The sequence below is a fragment of the Papaver somniferum genome, chromosome 7 (assembly GCF_003573695.1).
Source record: "Papaver somniferum cultivar HN1 chromosome 7, ASM357369v1, whole genome shotgun sequence".
NCBI lineage: Eukaryota > Viridiplantae > Streptophyta > Magnoliopsida > Ranunculales > Papaveraceae > Papaver > Papaver somniferum.
The window spans coordinates 14,758,761-14,783,922 of NC_039364.1; the positions used below are offsets into that span (position 1 = coordinate 14,758,761).

At 36.3% G+C, this 25,162-nt stretch overlaps 1 protein-coding gene across 4 annotated transcripts; it reads left to right on the forward strand.

The window, feature by feature from the left end:
- The first annotated feature begins 3,510 nt into the window (after window positions 1–3,510).
- LOC113296001 (protein ECERIFERUM 1-like) lies at window positions 3,511–6,563 on the forward strand. Of its 4 annotated transcripts, none has more exons than XM_026544326.1 (8): window positions 3,511–3,719; window positions 3,805–4,327; window positions 4,461–4,683; window positions 4,783–5,161; window positions 5,236–5,343; window positions 5,494–5,850; window positions 5,933–6,121; window positions 6,198–6,563. In XM_026544326.1, the coding sequence occupies exons 1-8, from the start codon at window positions 3,657–3,659 to the stop codon at window positions 6,384–6,386; spliced, it is 2,031 nt and encodes a 676-aa protein (XP_026400111.1). In that variant the 5' UTR covers window positions 3,511–3,656; the 3' UTR covers window positions 6,387–6,563. The 4 variants fall into 4 exon arrangements, with proteins under 4 accessions (XP_026400111.1, XP_026400112.1, XP_026400113.1 ...); XM_026544327.1 differs by having other exon boundaries at window positions 6,219–6,563; XM_026544328.1 differs by having other exon boundaries at window positions 3,582–3,719; window positions 3,837–4,327.
- The last annotated feature ends 18,599 nt before the right edge of the window (window positions 6,564–25,162 follow it).

Here is a 25,162-nt window from a genome sequence, read left to right on the forward strand (position 1 = left end):
CAGTTAAACAAGCATATTTTTCTTTTCTCTGGAGGTCTTATTGTTTCTTCCTAAGTAAAGGTCTTATTTTGCCTGTCTTTGATTTTCTGTGCGACGAAATCGTAGGACGTCTTTACACCGTAGTGTACCGACCCATTGATCTCGCCTTATCTTACTCTAGTATTATTTCCTCTTCAGGATATCTAGATGCGATAATGCGACAGGCCTAAGTACTCTCGTGAGTAGAAGCCCCATGACATTGTCGTCTTTTGACACAATTCAGCTCCCTAATTGAGGGATCCGTCCTTATCTTCCCCCTGGTTTCCCCTTCAAGGAGGCTTACCTCTATCGGGTTAAGGTTGGCTCCTCCCATCCGGTAATACAACAACCAGTTGATTTCGCAGTCTCTTTTCCCTCCACCGATAAGGTTTATGGTTACGAGATTGCACCCTAAGTGGGGTATCTTCGGACCGAGTGCATCATAGTCAGGACTTGTCAAGAGTGGTAAAGTAGGCTCCAACGTCCCCCGCACTCTTGACTCAACCGTGAACCTCGGCGCCCTGATCGAGTTTCTGCGATCCTTAGGAATATCTTATTACCTTAATCTTTCGATTTAGGCATCTTCCTGGATGGGCTTTTTCGTTTTTCTCACCCCAAATCTCCATGACTCAAGTTCCAGGGTTGGTATGGCTTTCCCTTGAGTCATGCTTACCAGGTTTTCCCCGAATATGACGTGCTTTAGGTCTTACTTTTGCCTCTTGCATGTATGTGAACTAGGGTGCACGCCACTTTCGGATGCCTAGCCTCCCTAATGGAGTTTTTATCTATGATGCCTTCTATTAAGGTCTTATTTCCGTCTCTTAGTTATAAGAGAATCTCTGAGGAAGAAATAAAATCTTCAAGTCTTTACTTCTGTTTGTATTTTGTCATCACTTTCCTTTTGTTCGCTTCTATTTCTTCCTTGGCCTCTTTATTGGTGTTGATCTAGTAGAAGAAATCTGCAAATATATATGCTGGAGGTGGGACTCGAACTCTGAATCTGCCGCTTGCATATTCCTTGTTTAACCATCTGTGTGACTTCTTCTGTGTGAAATAAATGCATAATACCACCCTCTTATTCTTTTCTTCTTCCAAGAAGTTGTAGAAAATATATAAAAAGTAAGAGTGTGTGGAGAGAGATTCGAACTCGAGTCAACAAGCTTGTTCACAACACCGTTCATCAATTGTGCCAAACTCTGTTTGTACTTAGCTTTCATGTGATTTGTTGTCGTGGTCAATCTCGCGCGAGAAACATCGCATGAAGTATATTGTCACAATGCTAAGTTGAAGCGGTATTGGGCTTGGTGCGATAAAATGAACTTTAGTGCGATGAAGTAGTGGGCTTGGGAGAACTGATCCGTAAATGTTCGCGCTGCAAAGACAAATGTTGTGGGCGAGACTTGAACCCACGAACTACCTGTGTGATTTCCTAGTCTTGACCAACTGTACGAACTTCAGTCTACCTGTGCGATTGCCTTTGTAGTTCAAGTTCAAGAAAAATATGAAAAAAGTGTGCGAGGTGAGATTCGACTGTGTGCGAATCCAAACTCGTTATCTTCAACTTCGATCAGCTGTACTACATCGCATTTCTGAAATAGATTTCCTCAGCGGTATATAAGTTCATATCTCTGCGAAGAAAGTATGTAAAAATATGTGCGATACCAAAGAGTCGAACCCGTGAACTGTTGTGTTTCGCAATCTGAATCTCTGACCAACTATTCTAGCTCACGGTTGCAAAAAATAACATAATTCGTACAAGTTATTCTGCTGATTTCTCCCTTCATGATTAGATTTTCAATCCTTTTTCTCCAGAAGTGCCCCAAAAATGAAAAGAGGACAATTTTGTTGATGATTAGATTTTCACGATTACAACTAATCTTTTCTTTTACTCCTTTCATTTCTTTAAATTATTGATGATGTGTACTCCCTGAAAGTGTAATTTCTTCTATGAAACTTCGGTTTTTTCCCCGGAATTTTGTAGATCCAGTATGATTTGTTGCAGGTAGGATAAAATCCTTTACTCCTCCCTGTTTCGAGCGCCAAAATGCAGTTGCAGTAAATCCCACAACTAACACCCCATTAACAATTTCTATACCTAAACTTATTTAACATGAAAATGAAGATAAAAATGATGGAAATGCAAAATAAGACACAAGATTTACGTGGTTCGATCAATGTGATCTACATCCACGGGTTTAGGGTTCACTATGATTGTTGAAATTACATTTGGATTACATTGAGACTCCATTAATGAGTATTTGGAGCTCTAAGTTAATAATAACAATACAAATTTACGTGGTTCGGGTGAAGGAAGAAGAAGAAGATAATAATAACAATACAAATTTTGTTTTCTCTCTTTACAAATGTGTCCTCCCTCTCTTGATCATACTTTCTCTCTCATACCTTTCTCTTTATATAGGTGTTTATATAGTGGTTGACAGCTAATATGTAGTGGGGTATAACTAATATTCCCCCTATTTTCAGATCCCTTGCTACGTTCTTGCACGCTAAGGAAATGAATGAATCTCACACACTAACAAAATGTGTCGTGCGATATTCTGTCCCTACATATACCTCACGGTCTGTTGGGGTCACTGATTACTGAACATTCATAGAACTGATAGTTGATGCCCAATGTTAAGAATATTGCAAAAGGAGCCCCGTACATATGAATTGGTTCATGTACTTTTTTAACTAAATTTCATATGAATTTGAAACAACAGTTCTCTTGTAGTATGAACCTTACTAACCAGTTCTCAAGAAAGTTACTTACTAAAATTTTCCCAATAAGGGAAACATTAGAACTTTAACCTTAAATGGAGTATAACTCTCTTGGGAATGAGTTTAACGGGTGAAGTTATGGTTTGCCTGACAAGGGAAACATTAGAACTTTATAACCCTACAAATTACGTACTAAAGCTAACCTAATCTTCTTGAGAATAAAGATGAAGTTTTACCGATAAAAAGAAGAAAAGATGAAGTTTTAGTTTGCCAAAAAAGGAAACATTTGGAACTTAACAATTTTATTATAAAAAGTAACCTAACCTTCTTGAAAATGATTTTAATGAGAGGATATAGAATGAAGGGGAAGGAATGAAAGGATTAATGGTTGTCGAGGAAGGAAAGAAATCAAAGAATTAATGGTTGTCGAGGAAAATCAGTTGATGAGATATTGGTTGCAATCAAGCACCCATTCATGTCCACACTTCAAACTCTTATACTATCTCAATAACCGGTAACCTAACCTTCTGGAGAATAACTTTTATGAATAGGTTCGGATACGTTATACATTCATCTCCATAAATTCTTTTGCGGAATATCCATAAGCCCAATTGTATATTACATTTTCCCATAAGTAGGAGTATATTTTTGTAGTAGACTGGTAGTTAATATGACCTGCATCCTTGACGAGCATATGACCTAATATCTGCACGTACCCAAGTATAAAAAAGCACCTACAGGGAGAATAATGGCACTACACGATATAAAGTAAGTAACCCCATTGTCTACTGGTTACTTTTATTCGTCATTTTGAGGCCTGATTTGATCAAATCAAAACGTCCCTAATCCCTTATACACGTACACGCCAAAGACACCGGAACATAAGAAATCTGGTTGCAGTACGCTCGCAGCAGCAAATGGCTAGTAAACCAGGCATCCTCACTGACTGGCCATGGAAACATCTTGGAAATAGGCTCAAGGTACTTTACATATTGATGCCTTTCTGTTAACTCAATTTCCTATAACATATCTGTTCATAAAATTTTTGTTTGATGATTATGAAAGTACTTAGTTTTGGCACCGTGGGTGGTGGATAGCATGTATACTGCGTTGAAAATGATGATCAAATCAATATTTACAAAAGCAGAGGGATTAAGAGGCAGCAACAACAACAGCAGGGATTATGGCACTAGGATATACTGGAACGTATTCCCGTTTCTGTTGTGGAGGATAATTCATGCCCAGATTTGGATAAGCTATTCTCGTTTTAGAACTACCAAAGCCAAGAACAGGATAGTCGACAAGCCCATTGAATTTGAACAAGTTGACAGAGAAAGTAACTGGGATGACAATATCATATTCACTGCAGTTATATTCTACTCGACTTATAAATGGCTACTAGCTGCATCTAAGGTGAATTCACCAATTCCATTTTGGAAAGCAGATGGTGTAGTTATGACAATTCTACTTCACATGGGTCCAGTTGAATTCCTATACTATTGGTTTCACCGAGCTTTACATCATCATTTTCTTTACTCTCACTACCATTCTCACCATCACTCTTCCATTGTCACTGAGCCCGTCACATGTAAGCTCACTAATCTCTCTATCAATAGCTCTTTTATATGGGAAAGGGGCCGTTTGCTCATGAGTTGATAATAAGCACTTGGTTTTCTAATTGATAATTTCGAAGTTTGTACTTTTTTTGATTTGTGATGCAGCTGTTACGCATCCATTTGCGGAGCATGTCATTTATTTCATACTCTTTGGAATACCAATTATAACAGTGATTTTAACCGGAACAGTATCTATAGTAGCTGTTGGTGGTTACATCACTTATATTGATTTCATGAACTACTTGGGTCACTGTAACTTTGAATTGGTCACAGTATCATATGTCTACAGCATCTTTCCCCTCCTCAAGTACCTCTTCTACACTCCATCGTAAGTGTCATTTTGCAGTAATTCGTCGACAGATGATTATTATCATGGCGCTGAATTTTTTCAGTATGATTTGTCAGTAAATATTTGCTCAACATGCAGGTTTCATTCCCTTCATCACACTCAGTTCCGTACAAATTACTCATTATTCATGCCAATCTATGATCTCATATATGGAACCATGGACACGTCTAGCGGTGAATTGTATAAAACCTCACTGAGCAGGACTGATGAGCAACCAGACATTGTTCATCTTACACATCTAACAACACTCGACTCAATCTATCAGCTACAGCCAGGACTCGGCTCCTTAGCATCGAAACCATATAATCCTAATACCAAATGGTATTTGATTTTTGCATGGCCATTGACATATTTGTGCTCATTCTTGTTTGGTTACATCAGTTCTTTTGTTGCTGAGAGGAACACTTTCAATGGACTAAACCTCCAGACATGGGTTGTACCAAAATATGCTTACCAAGTAAGTAACAAAAACAAGAATTTGATAAACTGCTCTGAAGCATCAATGTTGAGAATTATTTGGTGTTGTTTCAGTATAAGTTAACCTCTCAAAGGAAGAAGATCAATTTCTTGCTTGAGAAAGCCATACTAGAAGCTGAAAAGGCTGGTGTCAATGTCATCAGCTTAGGTCTCTTAAACCAGGCAAGTTACTCTCTTAAATTATATACTCTTAGTCCAAGCTTGGCCCTCATAATATGGCTCCTTAAAACCCAATGTGCCAAGTGCCAACATATAGTCCAGCCTCACAAATTTCAGCCATTCACCATATGTTAATGTTAATGTTGCATTCAGGATGAAGAACTGAACAAGAATGTTGAGGTGTATTTAGAAAAACACCCTCAGTTGAAGATTAGAGTTGTGGATGGAAGTAGCTTAACTGTTGCTCTGGTGATCAACAACATCACCAACATTATCCCCGATGGAGCCAGACAAGTGACAATGAGAGGGAAACTCACAAAAGTAGCATATACAGTTGCCTGCATTTTATGTCAAAAAGGTTACCAAGTAATTGTCACAAGTATGGATGAATTTGAAAATCTCAACTTGAAGTTGAAGACCATGATGATGATGGATACGACAATGTCATTAACTTCGGACATTAGCAGTAATTTAATCCTTTCCACAACTACAATTGATGCTCATAATCAGGTACAAGTATGAAGCCACCAATTTGGCCGGTCCAAAACTCATAGTTTCGATTAAGTTGTCAAATAATGTATGTTCGTTGCAGATGTGGTTGGTTGGTGACGAATTTAATGACGACGATCAGAGAAATGCACCAACAGGGACGTTCTTCATCCCATTTTCGCAAATTCCACCATGGATTATGAGCTTTAAGAATATGCGTAAAGATTGTGTCTACTTTAATACGCCGGCAATGACAGTTCCACCCGCATTAGAAAACATTCATTCTTGCGAGGTAATTAAAGAAAACTTCTGTACGTATTTTACTCGAAGTTTGTAACGAATTGTGACATCGTCCAAATTAACAACAGTATGGAATGCATGTGTCACGGGACTGGTTGCCAAGAAGGGTCATGAGCACATCGCGCGTAGCAGGAATAGTTCACGCACTGGAAAATTGGGACGCGCACGAATGTGATAGAAACTCGATAATAACACTGGAGGACGTCGAGAAAGTATGGGTTGCTAGTTTGCGACATGGATTCCGCTGCCCTCCTTGATCGATCAAGATATATCTCATGTATATATGAGCATTAGAAGTAATTAATAATGTATATATCTCGATTACGAGATAAGTGAGTAAGATCATCTTTCTCCATGGTCTGGTACTCCCTAGAGTAAATGTGTAATATTCATATTCATCTATATATTTCATGATACAAATCACCTTATGTTCATCGTTCAGCTTGTCGTGTGCAAATCGAAATCCATGGATATACGGGAGACAATGATCACCTACCTGGGGTTACAAACTTGAAGTCAGAAATAAACCCAATTGCCATTAAATCGACTTTTACTAGAGTCCCAATAACAAGCTAAACCCCAATAACTCTGTTTTTGATTAATAAGGGAGATAAAGTGTAGGTATTATTATGTTATTTCTCTAAATAGTACAATCTCTTCTTCTCGTAAGAATCTTTAATGTAAATACGAGAATTGGCTTCTTTTGGGATTCAATAAAGTGATATTTGTTGAATTGTTTATCCATTGATTAAGTTAAACCATAACCTAGATAAACAACTGAATCTGATCAAAGATTTAACAGGGAGTCTGTGGAGAATCTATAGAAGTATGTCATAATGAATATCGCAAACAAGACGCCCCAACGTAGAAATACATGTGCGGGACGACCGTTCGATATCTTTCAACGAGGGATTTGTCGATTCCTCCCTCGCTTTCTACTTTCCACGGAGTTACAACTTGCTGTTAAAGAAGAAGAGAAAATAGTACTCCTAAGTAACAGAACATTAGGAATCCAAGAATAATCCTAACAGAGAAGAACAACCAAAGAAACTAACCACGTACAGCTAAATAACATCAGCTCACAAGAAACTTACCCGTGTTTGACGTTTCAACAGCTAGCATGGATATTCCCGTTTTCACATCTTTTTAACGTTTGGTGAGGTTATCAATCATTGTACGAAACTCATTATTCGTCTTTGTACAAAACGTGTTTAATAATTTGTTCTTCAACTGTTTTTGTTGCCATTGTAAGAAAACTTCCGCTAAACCTTTTAACCTGCTGTTGTGATGCTAAAATCCTGCAAGAAAAAGGACTTAAAAAAGTGTAAACTGGAAGAAAAGGGACTTAAAAAAGTGTAAACTAACCAGAATCGGTTTTAAAATCGAACTGAAAAGCTAGGGTTTTAATTATAAAACAAAATCAAATTTGAAAAAGAGAAGTAAAGAAATTAATAGTACCGATTATTGGTTCATATAAGTGAACCGTTATGGAAAGAGAGCAGAAATGAGGTGGTGGATAATGGTGATGGTGAGTGGTGATGGTGGTATGTGCTGAGAGTCAAGGAACAAGAAATTAAGACTGCCAGTTTTATTAGGGTATTATAATATGGGATGGATCGAGAGCTTAGGGTAGCCGGTTTCTTCCTGTTCAGCCGGTTTTCAAAACCAACTCAGCCAGGTGATCAAAACAAAAAAACCAACCCAGCCAATTTATCGACACTGTGAAAGTGATGTAATGCCAAATTATGGAGCATGCGACATGCCCATTCACCAAGGCGTAGTAGTATCCTTTTTTGTTCTGAGGCTTTACTGCCTAGTCCGTCATCTTCGAAGACTTAACACGTTTAACACTCTCACTCTGGCCCATCAACTCCCTCTCGGCTGACCTTTTGGCCCATTCACTTAAGTTGTGTTTGATTGGAATTAATTCCATGGAATTATTTATTTTTTCATGGAAACAACGTGTATTCTCGGTCGGTTGATCAAAAATTATTGAGATATATGTTTCAAAAATATTAATTAATTTCCAAATGTTATTCTCACAATTAAATGGTTTTAATGTGACCATTATTCCTTAAAGAATGAATTTATTTTGTTTTAATGCCAAAAACCGTTTTCAAATTGAGTGGGTTAATGAAGCTAATTAACATCTTAATAATGTCCTTCATTTACTCATATTTATTTCCTTGACTATTAAAATAAAATCAGAATTTTTTTTATGAAAAGTGTTAGAGGAGTTGTAGAACATTTTCTTATGAGAGAGTTTTTTCATTTACGTTTCGGTGTTCAAAAGAACTTGAAGAGTTCTTGAAACATTTTTTAGTGAGAGAGTTTTCTTTTATGTCCCTTGGGTTTTCAAAGAAAAATGAATTGTTTGTGAGAAAGAAAAAAACAAGTGTGTGATCATCCTTGAGATTTTCTAAAGAGTTCTGAGCAAGAATGAAGTGTAGAAGTTTCACATCCTCTCACCATGCAAGAGTGATTGTGTAAGAGATTGATCTTGGTTGTTTTATCCGGGAGACGACGCGCCATTAAAGAACTGCTTGCACAATCTTGGGCAGAGCCGCGAAACGTCTTAAAGAAAGTGACCTAGTTCGCGACTCAGCCATAACGTTATTTGTTTCGTGTTTGATTTAATTTGTTGTGCAGGAATAATTCGGCAATCATTCCAACAATTTTAACATGTTTATTCTAACGTGGAAATCAAAATAAAAACGATTGCTAAAACGCGATAAGTATTATTGTTTTGTTTTGTTTTGTTTTGTTTTATAGAATTATAACTGGTGTAATTTTAATTTAGCGATTGAACATGATGCTTGAGATTTTAGGTAACCCGGTACCTAAAGTTAATTTTATATCTAATTTTGATGGATTAGGATTATATTATGGATGATATTTTTCATCATGAAAACCTAACATAGAAAAATGTTATTGATGATAAACATATATTTTTGAACATGTTTTTGAGTTTTATTTTTATATCCTACATTAAATTGAATGGGGTCTAGAAATATTTACTAGATATACTAGACATCATGAGGATAATCCACGCCGAAATTCAGAATTTTTGAAGCACTAAAAGTATTTTAGAATACTAAACATCGTATCTGAAAAATTCTGCCGGGCAGAAATTTATTGCTAAATGAATTCGTTTTTGTTAATCTTTGTGTAGATATTTTGAAATAGCGTAACATGAAGCTCATAGATCAGGAATTAATCTTCAAAATCCAATTTGAAGTTTTTCATTTGAATTTTTAAATTGAGAGATGTGGTAATTTGAAAATCGTTGTGTATGTCTATCTAAAATAGGGGACATGATACTTGAGATTGGAGAAATGTAATAAATTACATTGAAAATATGTTTGGATTTTTATTTATTTATGCTCTTGTTTTGGTAATGAAAAACAAGATTATTGTTAGAAATCAAACTAATGCACCATATGTGTTTGATAATATGCATAGTAGAAAGTTATAAGTATATGTATGATGTTATGACTATATAACTTTAAATCTTTGTTTGAAATTTAAGAGAAACTTGAAGTGATATGTTTCATTTGATTTTTAAGTAATTATGTGAGTGAATACCTTACTTATTTTTTGGTTTCAAATGCTCACATGTACATGATTGTGACAGGTGAAAGTTCACTTATTTGAGCAAGTTTTTATTTTCCAGTGAAATAAAAATTGTGGGAGATTAATCGATGTGAGGATCAATGAGGTTGATGATTTCTTTATTGGTGCGCAAAGAATGGAAAATGGTTTATAACCAATTGAGCTTTAAAAGCAATTGAGGTATGTTTGATGAACTATTTGTAGTAATTGTAGTGATCAAATAATGGCATTCTAAATTGAATAAATTGATTATTCAATCTTAGAATAAATTTTAGGGAAACAAGATATTGAGAATTATTATGTATGACAATAAACATGTGACTCATATAAGTTTGGAACTTATGAGATGGAATTCTATACGAACCCAAAACCGAAATATTTTGAAACCTAGTCAAAACCAATGAGAATATCAACTCTCACCAAGAAATGAACATAATATTGATTATGAAATTATTTTCTATTGTTGCACGGTATTGCAAGGATATCAAATGTTATTAACAACGCTTTTCAAGCTAAGTTAATGCGAATTGTGGATACGGTGAGAGGTTGGTATATATTGGTGTTTTACACCATGTTTGTTTTGATAGGTTATGGTTCAAAATTTGAACCAAATTGTTTGAAAGAAAGCGGTGTTGAGATATACTCACATCACTAGGATTTTCGGTATTGGTATGGTTTCAATGTTTACTTCGGGTAGAACAATTTTATTAAAATGTTCATACTTCATAAATGAGAAACAATCTTCTTTCCTCCTAGATTGAGATTATAAATTTGTTGAATTTGATCATTGCAATACTACAAATGATATGTTGTAGATAAAATGTTTGAGCATAATAGTGCAATTTTATCATAACATAAATTGAATTTTCAATATTTGAAATATGAGATTTTGTCATGCTTTTTAAGAAATCAATGAGTTAGTGATGAATATGAGCATATTATATTTTCTTATAAACTTGGTGAATTATTTAAGTAACATGTATGTAATGTTACCTAACTCATAAAAGCACGTACACATTCAAATCTTTCGCAACTTGCAATTGGATGAAATAAAATATTTGAGAATTTTATAAAACATGTTTGCTGCTTCGAATATCTTGTGGTGATATGAAATATAATTGTTTGAGTAGTGAATTAGGAAATGTTGTCTTCAAGAGAATTATTTGAATTTTTATCCTTTATATTGTGTAAAACGTTTTGGATTTAGATCATACGTTCATTAGCTTTCATAATTTTTTGAACTTTGGATATTGTTTTGAAACTCTTGTTTGAGTCAAAAAATAGTGGGGGTTCCATACCTTGTGTTTTATAAAATTTGGTTTGAATTAGAGAACCTAGAAAAATGAAGGTGACAAGGAATTCATTAAGAATGAACCTAGAAAAGCATATTTATAGTGAGACTAAAATTTATTCATGAATATTATGTTGCTTATAATTAGAAAGATAACTTCTAATAGAAATTAACTTTGTTCTTCAAAAATTTATTCTTTAGATAAATAAATTCGTGAGCCTATTGTTTGTAGACAGGCATACAGAAATTGTTTTTTTTTTTGGTATCCGACTCGAAAAACAAAAGAAACTAATTATTGTCTACATCCCAGAGGCTGACAATTTTAGCAGGTAAGATAGAACTTGTCCACATATGCTGGACGTTGTGGGTAAGTGCATAGGTCGCCAAAGATTGAGCATCTGAATTAGCTATCTTTGGTACATGATTGTAAGAACTTGCACTGTTGAGAGAGTTCATTTTGTGAGTAATATCATCCTTCAATCTCCAGATTATCCAAGGAATGTTCCGTAACTCTCCCTTTAAGTTTTTCACCACCACCTGGTTATCACCTTCAATAATGATATCATTCATTTGTAGCCAAATTGCAAGGTATGCAGCTAAGCGAAAACCATCTGCTTTTGCGTAAACCACCGAGTCTGATCTTCCTAGACGAGTTCCGGCTCCGCAGCATATGCCTTCACTGTTTCTTGCCACTGCTGCACAAGCATAACGACCATCTTTCCAGGCAGCATCTACGTTTATCTTGATGAGAGGGTGATTGGGAGCAGTCCAGGTGTTTTGAGTAGAGGAATCTGCGTGACTGTTCAAACCTATTGTATGAGATTCATCATCTTCAGCAAAGTTGAAATAGAGATTATACCAGTACAATGATATTGTCAGGATTCCTTGCACATTGACAGTCTTTTTCTCGAACACTTTGTCATTTCGGGCTTTCTAATTTCCCAGCATATGGACATTCCCATGACCAGAGAAGCTTCATTGTCATTCCTATTGAGTGAGAGTTTAATTAAGCTGGAAGTGGGAATCTCATCACCTTGCAGTCTTAAGCCTAATGGAGAGGCAAACCAGACAGCTCGAGCCAGTTCACAGTGGACCAAGATATGGTCTACAGATTCTTCTTCCCTAGTGCAGATACTACACATTGTTGAAACTCCAGCAATATATTTTCCTACCCTTTTAGAGACAGCAAGGCCATTATGTAATGCTCTCCACATGAACATTTTTATTTTTGGGGCAACTCGTTTCACTGCCCATAACTTCTTCCAAGGAAAAATGTTCTCACAAATGATAGAGGACTCACCTTGTTGATCTTGGTACATCTTCTGAAAGGATTGGGGGGTGAAGTTTCCGTGAGTGGTGAACTTCCAAATGAGTCTATCAACTGCAGCAGTATTTGGTGCAATATGTAGGATTTGGCTGGAGATATAAGGGTCTTCAAAATGTTGGATTGCCTGAACATTCCATTGCACTGTAGTATTATCAATTAATTCACTTACTTTTGTAAACTCCATACTACCATCTTCCGATCTGAGCGTTGTTCCTCCTTGGATTGTGGGAATCCATGGGTCTATGAAGATATTAACTTTTTGTCCATTACCTACAAGCCATAGGCATCCCTTCTTCAGTTCGATTCTGCTATCGAGCATTGCTGACCAAGTGCTTGAACAATGTTGAATCTTCTTGGCTTCCCAGAAATAGGTCTCTCTCAAGTATTTGGCTCTCAGGATTTGGACCCAGAGAGAGTTATGTTCTTGTAAGAATCTCCAAGACAGCTTAGCAACAAGGGCTAAGTTCAGATCATGGAGAGATCTTAACCCTAATCCTCCTTTGTCTTTGGCCAGATTGAACCAGTCCCAGTTCAAGAAGTGCATCTTCCTTGTGTCTCTTGAGTCCCCCCACCAAAAATTTCTTATGATTTTTGTCAACTTATTAACTGACTTTGGGATCATATTGGTTGCCATGAAATAGACAGGAATGAGTGCTAGTACACATTGAATGAGCATTTTTCTACCTACATGGTGTTTGTACCATGTATAAAATACATGGAAGCCCCATTAATCAATCCCCCTAATCAAGCACGTAAAGAATTATTCTAGAAGTTTCCAGAAGTCTTGTTGCCAAAGTTGCTTGCATATCAAGTTTACATCAAAATTAGGGTTACATAACACTATAAATATATCTATTCTAAACCTTAAGAGATATGGAATATTAGGTTAGCTAACCCAGGGAAAATTATTATATCCTACAATCAATAAACTACTTCTATGTTCTTCGTGGATGTAGGCAACACTTGCCGAACCACGTTAAATTCTTGTGTCTCTTTATGTTTCTTCGATTTGTTTCATAACCCTAATTTATTTAATCATCATCAAATCAATCGTGTTTTGTGCATAGAATTTAATTTTGGGTACAAACATTGGCGCCGACTAAGGGGATTCGAGTGAAAGAATCGTGTTTTATCATTGAGATAGGTGCAGAAGAAATCTGCACGAAATTCCATGAAAAAATCAGCAGCACAAAAAAGAAAAAAAAAATATATTAGATTTCACAGCGAAACTGTTGCAAACTTGAAGAAAGCGTTGCGCACCAGTTACATAAACTGTTGCGAAAACCGTTGCAGAAGAGTTGCGAATCATAGATACTGTAACAGATATAGGTGTGGCAGAAAGCGTTACAAAGGCATCTATCCTGTACAGCCACATAGATCCAGCCTCAGATACGCCTCTTCATCTAGAAGATCCAATCCGTCAGATCTATCGAATCTGGACCATAAGATCTGTCCAGCCACGGTTCAGCTTCAGATTCACCACAGTTCGGTTCAGACCGAACCAGTTCAGTAACGGTTCAACAAGAACCATACCGATTTGGTCCAACCAGTTGAATGAACTCGCCACATCAGCATAACAGTCAACTCACCACGTCAGCGAAAAGTGCCACATCATCTGTCCACGTCAGCATTATTCACAACTTGTTTGCATGTCAGCAACTTAGGCCGGTCAGCAAGAGCCATGTCAGCATTCTACGTCCAGTCATCAATTCCACGTCATATCTTATCAGACATGTCAGCAAACTGTGCACGGTCAGTACTTCCACCTATGCAACAACACGCGCGCTTCATTCAAGTCTTGTTTCGTCAATAACTTCTTCGTTTTAAGTCCGAATTGAGTGATTTTGGCTCGTTGGAACGCCTTTAAATTCACTACAACATGGAAGCAAAACATCCAGTATTCAAGAAACTTTTATGTGCACTTAGAGCAACAACATGATCGAGTTCGAGGTTCGTGGATAGCGACATGATCCAGTTTGAGGTTCGCGGTGAGTGCGAGATGAGGATTGCTTAGACCCTTCAAAATTTAGCCTTGCATCACATCTCAAGCACCTAAAGACTCACCTTGCACGTGAGAACATAAGTCTTGCTTTTATCGCACGCATAAAATATCGCCTTGCACGCGAGTACAAAGACTTTCACCTTGGCAAGCACAAAGTCTCGTCTCGAACAAGATCCCAACGCCTAATGCTGGTAAAAAGTGTCGTAGAACCACGATCCCAATGCCCGATATTGGTACAAAGACTCGTACTCAACACAAGAAACAGCCAGCCTTCCCGAGCAGCGAGCGCTTCATCCTTGTTACGTTGCGAGCAAAAAGCCTTGCCCCATAAAGCCCAACGAGGACAAATATGGACTTGGAAAGCTGTGTATTTAGGAAGGAAAATCCAGGTATGTTTCGCGTTTTTTAAGAATGGTAAACTAACATGAGCATATTTTTCAGGGAAAACCATGTCGTATATGTACAACAGTGTTCCATGATTCATTTGTGCAGTTATGTACATGCGTCCGTCGTATGCATCCTTAATCTTCTAAACTTAAGACTCAAGCACGCACATTACATTTTACACAAGACTCGACTAGCTCTCGAGCATCATAATTCCACCACGTAGCAAAAAGTCTCTCTTAGCACGTGAGAAATTTTTTTGCAGGTGATTACAGTTGGGGGGGGTCTTTGTAATATCTCTACTCACGCTTGGAGGAGAGTTACGTCATCAATGGTCGACGCAGAAGGATAAATGAATTTCTTAACCCCCAACAAGTTGGAGGTTAAGAGGGGGTGATGTTTGTACCGTGTATAAAATACACGGAAGCCCCATTAATCAAGTCCGTTAATCAAGCCCGTAAAGAATTATTATAGAAGTTTCCAGAAGTCTTGTTGCCCAAGTTGCTTGCATATCAAGTTTACATCAAAATTAGGGTTACATAACACTATAAATATATCTATTCTAAACCCTAGGAGATATGGAATATTAGGTTAGCTAACCCAGGGAAAATTATTGTATCCTACAATCAATAAACTATTTCTATGTTCTCCATGGATGTAGGCAACACTTGCCAAACCATGTTAAATTCTTGTATCTCTTTATTTTTCTTCGATTTGTTTCATAACCCTAATTTATTTAATCATCATCAAATCAATCGTGTTTTGTGCGTAGAATTTAATTTTGGGTACAAACACATGGGGTTAGAGTATTCTTCTTTCTGCCTGACAAAGCTGCATCAAACTTCTCAATGAGATAGTTGAAGTTAGATACTCTTTTACCTTGTTGTAAAATCTTAACTCCTACATACTTCTCATCATTAGCCATTTTTTTAACTCCCAACTCCTGAATGATTTCTTCAGCATATGCGTCTGGAACATTTTTACTGAAGTAAATGGAAGATTTTGCATACTTAACATGCTGACCTGACAAAGTATAGTACTGTTGCAGCACTAAGGTAATAGAGTTTATGGTTCTGGTATTTGTGTTTCCATACAACATGATGTCATCTGCAAACATGGTGTGAGAAATGCTGGGAGCCCATATGTTGAGTTGATACCCACTATAAGATCCTTCCAGTTCCATTTTATTGATGATGCCTGAAAGATATTGAGCGCGGATGATAAACAGATATGGAAATAGGGGGAAGCCCTGTCTAATGCCTCTTTCCCCTCTGAAGAATCCTTCAGGTTAGCCATTAATGAGAATGGTGAAGGAAGGAGTTTTCACACAACTCATAATGAGATCATGAGCACTATCCATAATACCAATGTTCAAGAGAGCTTGACTCAAAAAATCCAAATCCACCCTGTCATATGCGTTGCTCATGTCAAGTTTCAGAGAAAATGAACCTTGAGTTGTGTTTTAATACTTCATGGAGTGAAATAACTCTTTAGCAATTACAATGTTGTCCAGTATCGGTCTTCCCAGTACAAATGCTGACTTGGTTCTTCTCTATGAGGTTGTCCAAGAAAGGACTGAGTCTGTTGGTGAGGATCTTGGTGAAAACTTTATGCAACACATTGCAGAGAGCAATCGGCCTTTAATCAACTGCAGCTTATGCGTTTTTCTTCTTTGGTATAAGGGCAAGGTAGGTATGGTTCATTCCAGGTGGAATTGTTGAATATCTGAAGCAGTCCTGTATCAGATGCACAACTTCTTGTCCTACTACCTCCCAACATTTTGTTGATAAACCAAAAATTGTTGGTAGGTATGGTTCATTCCAGGTAGCATACAGAAATTGTTGACACTTGCATTGATGTCACTAAATTAACTTACATGTTTGTTTTGTTGATGTTGGTTCTGCGATGTATGATTTGTTATAGTCATAATTAGAAATATATACTTTTGTGTAAGTTAAAAATGAGAATCTATGTAAACCAAGCATGGAAAACTGTGTAGTTTCTACAATAAAAGAAATCACATAAGTTAGATAAGTTATCATTTATATTCTGAAAAAAAACTTTAAAATAATTTATAAAATAAAAATTGTTTACTTGATTCATCTGAATGATTTCAGAATTAATGAAAGTGAAATGGACAATACTCTTTTTTTTGTATGCATAAGTGATTTGTTGAATTTGTGTTCTATGTTAAAGGATGAAAATGAAATTGAGAACATGCTTAGTTTAATATTTCACATGAAAGACTTGAGTGAGGATGCATATGTTTTTGAAATGAATTTTTCTTTCTTTGAAAACATTTCATTTCAATGGAAATATAGTTTTAAAAGAGATAGAAATATATATAGTTTGACTGTAAACTAGTTTTCACTCATTTAGTTTAGTTCTAATGCTTTTGGATTGTGTGTGATTGCACTAGACATGAGTAAGGTAGATGAGTATGTTTCTTTGCTACGTGATTGACTATATCTATATAAGTATTTTTTGTAGTGGGGGTTTATTATATTACCTTCGTGGTGCGGATTTTATATTCAGATTTACCAATCCTAGTATGGAAAATTGATAAAATTTTGAGAAGGTTATGAGGTGTTTCAAACACACCTTACACCTAGAAATACACTATCTAAATGGTTACTGCAATCATTTAAGGATGTTGTGAAGCTGATTGGACATCTTTTCAGTTCAATCCTTCAAGGGATGGGCTGATTCGATCCTCTATAATGGATAGAGGAAAAGACATATTAATCCAATGTGATGGTATCGCGGATATTGCAAGAATTAAGAACGTTATGATAACTACAAGAGATGATGTTATGAGAATGGATTATATAGTGTCTGGAAAGAGCTTTCATTAGTCCTTTGACGAAAGGATAAGAATATGTGAATGCATATTAGGGATGAGGTTGATGCCCATTGAGATTGAGTCATCTATGATGGATACCCAACCTAGAAATAGGTTCAAAGGGACTGTACGAAGTCATAAATGATATGGAGATGCGAGAATCATGCTTTTGAAGAATTCATCCCACAACATGACATCCTGAAGCGAGTAAAAGGTGGAGTTTCATTTTAATTTTAAAATTTTAAACTCTTGATGATGTTTATATCTCTATTTAGTGTGGGGTACTTTCAGAGTACTCTTGATAAACTCACCTATGTGAATGTGAAAGTGTGGCCGCTTTATATGAGAATATGGGCAGTTCTCTAGATCATTCATTAAACTGGGATACAAGCACGTGGCCATAATGTGCTGGCTTTAGACTTTACACTACTATAGTCGTGTGTGTTAAGTAATCTTTTATCTCCTAGAGTTCAAGACTTATGTTCACTCTATGGTCAGATTTAAGAGAGCCTATTAACACTATGTAAAGCTTCAAGTCGCGAGACACCTTTGCTTATGCACAATTGTATAATTTCTTTCTCAATGTTTTGAAAAATATAAGTGGAGGATTGTTGAAATATATGTTTTAAAAACATTAATTATTTCCAAATGTTATTCTCACAATTAAATGGTTTTAATGTGACCATTATTCCTTAAAGAATGAATTTATTTTGTTTTAATGCCAAAAGTCATTTTCAAATTGAGTGGGTTAATGAAGCTAATTAACATTTTAATAATGTCCTTCATTTACTCATATTTATTTCCTTGGCTATTAAAATAAAATCAGAATTCTTTTTATGAAAAGTGTTAGAGGAGTTGGAGAACATTTTCTTATGAGAGAGTTTTTTCATTTACGTTTCGGTGTTAAAAAGAACTTGAAGAGTTCTTGAAATATTTTTTAGTGAGAGAGTTTTCTTTTATGTCTCTTGGGTTTTCAAAGAAAAATGAATTGTTTGTAAGAAAAAAAAAACAAGTGTGTGATCATCCTTGGTTTTTTCTAAAGAGTTCTGAGCAAGAATGAAGAGTAGAAGTTTCACATCCTCTCACCATGCAAGAGTGATTGTGTAAGAGATTGATCTCGGTTGTTTTATCTTGGGGACGATGCGCCATTGAAGAACTGCTTGCACAATCTTGGGCAGAGCCGCGAAACGTCTTAAAGAAAGCGACCTAGTCCGCGACTCAGCGATAACGTTATTTGTTTCGTGTTTGCTTTTATTTGTTGTGTAGGCATAATTAGGCAATTATTCCAACAAAAATCTATTTCCACGGAATTATAATTGTAGGAAAAGGGAAGTCTAAAGCATATTCTAAACTTAATTATATGAAATTACTCGGAAAATCTTTCTTTGTCTTCCTAGAAAACTGATTCAAAGTATACACTTTCTTTTCTCTGAACATCCTTAAGATTTATGGGTAGGGTTTCTACACCGCAAGGGGCACTATTGGAGATACCCCATAAACATGTACATCTTCTTTGTGAAACACTAATAGTCATGAGTCGTCTATAACTCTATGTAGCTTGGTTATATGTTGTAATCGCTTAGCACCACCTTGGTTGAAATCATCGTGAAGTTTATTTTTACAATGATTATTTATGATTGATAAATTAATCTCGTGATTATTTTAAACGCATTATTTTACCAGGGAATTTATCAAAGATTTCACGAATAAGGTTGAATTTGGTTCAAATATTATAGAAGTGCAAACTTGGTGGAACTTAACCTGTTGCTATTTTAAAATTGGAACAACCATATTTCAAATAGAAATTTCAAACAAATGACTGTCGTACTTTTGGCCAGTAAGGGATCCATCATAGGAAATTACATATCTAGTATTATTAATTTATTTAAACCCTCTAACCTGCTGGATGATTATTTTGGTGCAGATATATCTTCCCGAACAGAAGATGAGGCTTTGATATTCTTTGATTCCTGTATTATATCGTCAAACGCCCGGATAAAAATTTCGTTCACAGTTTTATCAATCCTTCTTAGCGCGTAATCCCTGTTCTGATACAGAAATGTGAAACTGACTTCTTTTCCTTGCAAGAAGTTAGTTAACTGTATCTTATAAAGAAATGGCGGAGAAAGGACTAGAGGCGTTGGGAAGTAGATATAGTTTAGGCAACGGACCGAAAATTTAGGAAAATTTTTCTTTGATTCCATGATCTCAATCTGATAATATCTTCTTTGATTCTGTGACTTCAATCTGTTTTCATGCTCCCTATTATGTGTTTTCTGAATTACATCTTATAAAATCTAAAGATATTGTGGAATTATCTTTAGATTATCTTTCCCTCCTTTTAATTTTTCTTTTACTCAGTTTTTAAATTTTACTCACTTTATGGATGTGTGATTCTTTGTAGGTCTCAAGATAATCATTCAATGGGGATCCATTGGTGGAACTCAGTCTGCATCATGGTGCAGTTGAACGAATAGCAGCGGTGTTTTTAGCAGTGGTGCAAACCGTCTTCTTTTTGATGATGTTTCATATTAGTAGATCTATAGTCCTTCAAAATGTGGCAAATTACAACAAGGAAGAAACACAAATGGCTACCCGAATATACCAGCAGGCCTGTCAGCATCAAAGATCATTCAGGATTTTACAAGATGATGTTCTTCATCTGGAAGAAAGTCAACAACAAAATTTGAAAAAAAAAATTGGCTCTTGATCTCAAGTCAATCAGTCTGCGTATTCAATGCAGGAAATTAAGTTACATGCAAAGTTTTTGAAAAAGCGGGGTCTAACAACACCACCGAATATTTCGCTTAGCAATCTGTATGGACAAACTCGAAACAAGTTTGTCAACTCCAGCAGAATTTCTCGGGATGAGAAGTTCAGTAGTTCGCGGACTAAGTTCGCAGACTTGGAAACAAGCCATTCTTCCGGTTTCTCTTGATCAACAAAGTTCGCAAACTTTGGCTCAAGGGATAGGATGCACATATGTGTTTCCACAACAATACTTATGTCCATCATTTGTTATGTAATCTAAACTCTCATTCCAACCATTGAAACATTCTTGGAGGACGTTATATGGTTGTTACATGATAGACGCATTTATGTGTCTATTTTGTTCTCAATGTTCTGTATTGTTAGACTCGATTAAATATTTATTGTGTTATTTTATATTTTTGTAGATGTTTTTGGAAAAATAAGCTCTTGCGGCGAAATTGGCTCGAAAAATGGTGTCTTACACCCTAGGATAGAGTACTAAAAACACCCCAGAAATGCACCGGAGGAACCCAGAGAAAGTGTTGGAAACACCCCAGAAAAATTACTAAAGGCACCCCAAGGGACATGTGTTATTCGGACTCCGGAACTGGATAAGGGGGCGACCACTGGATAAGGGGTGACCTTCTTCACAAATTCAAAAAAATATTTTGACGGGAAAATATTTGCTCTTCACTGGCAGATTTTCTCGATTGCATTTGGACGTGATTTTGTGCGATTCAATCACTGAAGCTTTGTGGAAAGATGTAATATATCATAACAAAGCTGGTATGGGTGATTGTTTAGACTGAATTTGGCTGGATAATCACGTGGAAGAAATCAGGGCAACACGGGTTTGAAAATGATATTCACGGATTTTCAGCAAGTTTGATGTGTGTTGCTCGTGTTTGGATGACACTTAGTCATTGAAGATGCGTGTAGAAAAATAAGGGAGTATCAGAAGTTGTTTACGCGTGGAGAATTATTTCAGGGAATAAAATATTCGGAAAATATTTTTTTTTAACACCGAGTAATGGAGGATCATGGAGAGTTAATGAGCGTGATTTCTTGTCGATGTTGGGTATAAATGGGTTCCCTGGGTGTCCTAGAAGGGGTGTCGAGAGTTTGGGGTCGATAGGAGAGCTCAGGAGTGAGAAATCAAGAGTTGATGAAACTCTGTTTCTGCTCCTGCTGATGATGAAGAACACCAAGAACACGAAGAAAACACTCGCAGGGACAGTCGTTTATCAACAGTGAAACAGACTCAGAGGCGTGGGTCGTAGGGGTGGGTCTTAGAACCACAGCGACAATAGCACTTCTCTTTTATCGTTCTTTTGGGACGCTTCATGTGGGTCGCACATTAGTTGTTTACACCATTTTCTCTTCTTCTCTTCATTGTAAACACCATTTGAGCAATAAATAAATATTTTGAGCGTGTTTTTATCACGATGAGCTAAACCCAACACTGGGACGACGGAGGAGGGTGAATTTCACACACTGGTAAATTTATTTTATTCTTTTTTATGGCTTTTGCATTAATTTAAAATTGAAATATGATTTGAATTAATTGGTTGTTATTTAATTTGATGATGTATGCTTAGCTTAGGTTTTTTGATACATCATGCTTAGGACTTACAATCGATGTTTTGAGAATCTAACTTGGCAAAATCAGAGTCCATGTTAATTTTATTGAGTTTTAAATTGTCAAAGAATATATGAATGAACCCTGTGTAGTGAATTCGGCCAAATCCTTAGTCCCAGTACCTCTCGCCCATTGTTAATTTTTTTTGTATATATATTTTTTTTATTAAATCTAAAAATTTCATTTCCTTAACAAGTCTGAAACGAATCCTATTTACTACAACCCATCAAAAATCTTAATCATTTTGGCGCCGCCGACGCGGATTTGTGCTTAGGTAGAATTTTTAGGTTTTTTTTATTTCATTTGTTCTTTTTACGTTTCTTTGGGTGTGTCGTTGTATTACAGGTTTGAAGTTGGATACTAAAGACTTGGAATCAAAGCTTAAATCTAAAAGAGAAGGAAAAAGACAAAGCAAAAAAAAGAGCGAAAGAAAAAAATTAAAAAGAAAAAAGAGAGAGAGAGAATTTATTTATTTATTTATTTTTTATTTTTTTAGAGACCTTCTATTTTTTGTAATTATTATTTTTTTTTATTTTTTATTTTTTTCTTTTCTTTTGCACTTTATTTGGACTTTGGACTTGGACTTGGACAATTATTTTATTTTTTTAAACCCTAAGGAAGGGTACACTAAATATAAAATTGTTTGCAGGGAAGGACGACGATTACAATATCGTCTCGGCCCCTCGGGTTCGCACATGACATAGGAGTCGTGGCCCGAGTCGACTTCAGCGGTTCTGTGCCCGTCTGGTACGGGAGGTAAGCTTTCGAAACACCCGTGAATCTCCTGTCAGCGGGTTTATTGTATGCCTTAAGGTGAATATATGCTGAGGATTTGAATACGGTTGTTTTAATTTCCTAGTAAAGGGCAAGGCCTGGCCAAATTAAGATAAGGACTCGGATTTCATCACCGTTTCCTTCTTGCCCGCTTTAGGAAAACGAAACCAAACGCGAAACTAAGCTTAAAATTTTGACTAGAACGAGACCTATAGGGTAACGAGCTTAGTAGGAAAGTCGTTCGAAAAATATTGGTTACTCTTTTAGCATACTTCGAAGTTCATGATGGTTTCTGTGAGTTGAATGCGTGATTGCGCCGCCTTGTGATAGCGGTGAGGCCTTGGGTATCAAAGCTCCACTGAGCTTCCCTCGCCTCAATTCAACTTACTTTGACTCGGATTGATTCCAGAGGGGTGCTTAAATTGTAACGAATTCCCTTTCGAAGGATTAGAAGCTGGTCTAGAAACAATCTAAGTGGAGCCATCATGCTTGTTGTTTGCTAGATTTATAGGTTTGATTTGGTCGAGTCAGCCTTGTTTGTGATTGTGTAGAATTCCCTTGCAATTAAGAATGTCGAACTGGTATGATAGAAGCCAATACAATGATTATCGACCTGAATTTGAATATGGACATCATCCTTTCTATGACCATGTTGGGAATAGTGGTTGGGAACGCCATCCTTTTCAAGGTTATGGTTCATACCATAGTGAGCCCAATTACTATCCACACGCGAATTGGTCTTACGAGCAAGAAAATCAGGAACATTATAGTACTAGTTACGCGTTTTTGGAAAATTACTTAAAAACTAGTCCTGATTATGATATTTCTGAACCTGTTCCTTCTCTAGAAGAGACCCAACAACGGATTAAAAGGACGTATAAACGTTTAGTTGCAATGAATAGTTTAAAAAGAGTGTACACGGTATTCTGAGATGATAAACGAGAGTAGTGAACGTATAAGTGTTATGCTCAGTGAAATTCAGGCACGTCTAGAGGCAGAAAATGAACAGTTAGCTAATGCTGCTCGAAATGATCTAAATTTCCAAAATAGTGTTTCTAATTCTACCCTTGATATCAATAGTGAATATTTGCCTAATTTAGAGGACGAGGTTAGAATAAAAGACACTACTTATTTAGATAAGGTTCAATCATCTTCGTACTATTATGATGAGGATAGTAGTAATGAAGAATCTGAAATGTGTAGGCATAGTGATCAGGAATCTATTAATCCAATTGAGCTTTATAATGATTCTAGTTCAAATCCAAATAATTTTTATGATTATTCACCTATTCAAAAGGACGAGGATTTGATTAGGGATACCACCGTTTTAGACGATGTAGTTTTTCCTTTTGATTACGAAGCCGATAATGCTTTAGAGGAACGGGTTTATTCCGAAAATGTTTTTTAGAGTCTAGCGACTTAGAAACAATAGTCTTAGACGAAGAAAATGAACTCGTAGAGCTATTAAATATGAGTAAGGATGCGTCGCTTGAGTATAACCTCGAAGGAGCAATTGACTATTTTCAGGATTCCAATGATCTAGAAATTAAGGAAATTGTAGCTAGTCTATCTAGAGATACCCAAAAATCTAAGTTTGGGGGTGATTATCATTCTCCTTGTGCCATACCTTTAGCTCTTACAAAGATCCCTCATTTTGGACTTGATATCTCTGCCTCGACCATTTTACAAGATTACCTTCATACTCGTTTTCCCGAACCTAATGATGTCCAGGAAGAAGTTCAGTCATTAGAAACCCATCCTCTGGTTGATGTGGTTTGCCCAGGAAATAATACCAAGATTGAATTTGTTTTCCCACCAAATAGTTTGCTTCCAATTGTGGGAACGTATAAATTTCAAATGTGTCACTTATTAAGTTCTGAGACTAAGCCTAAGTACTTTAGGTTGATAGAATCGACACATTTTCTTAAGAATGACCACTACTCTCATTGTGGTCAGTTATGTAAGTCAAACCTGATTGACTTAGAGGATCCTCAATTATTTAGGTTATTGTTTTGTGCTTCTAAGTTCTTATTTGAGTTTTTCCAGACTCTAGGACCTAATGATTCGGATCCCACCTATGAAGAAACGCAACCAATGAAAATATTTTATTTAGACCCTTTCATAGAACCTGAACCTGAACCACAATTAGATATAAATATTTAATCAGGAAACTAGATAAGGGCATGCTATCCTTGTTCACTTTCTTGGGTTATTGTAGTTTCCTTTGGTCAGCTCTTTTTGGTTTTGAAGACCCACAATTATTTCGACTGTTACTTTTTGATTCTATGAGATGACTAATTCCTTCCGATGTTGGCTGAAGACTTTAAACTTAGCGCTTCTTGGGAGGTAACCCAATCTCATGCAACACGGTAATATCTTTCCTTAACTCTTTTGCTTCAAATAGTAACAAT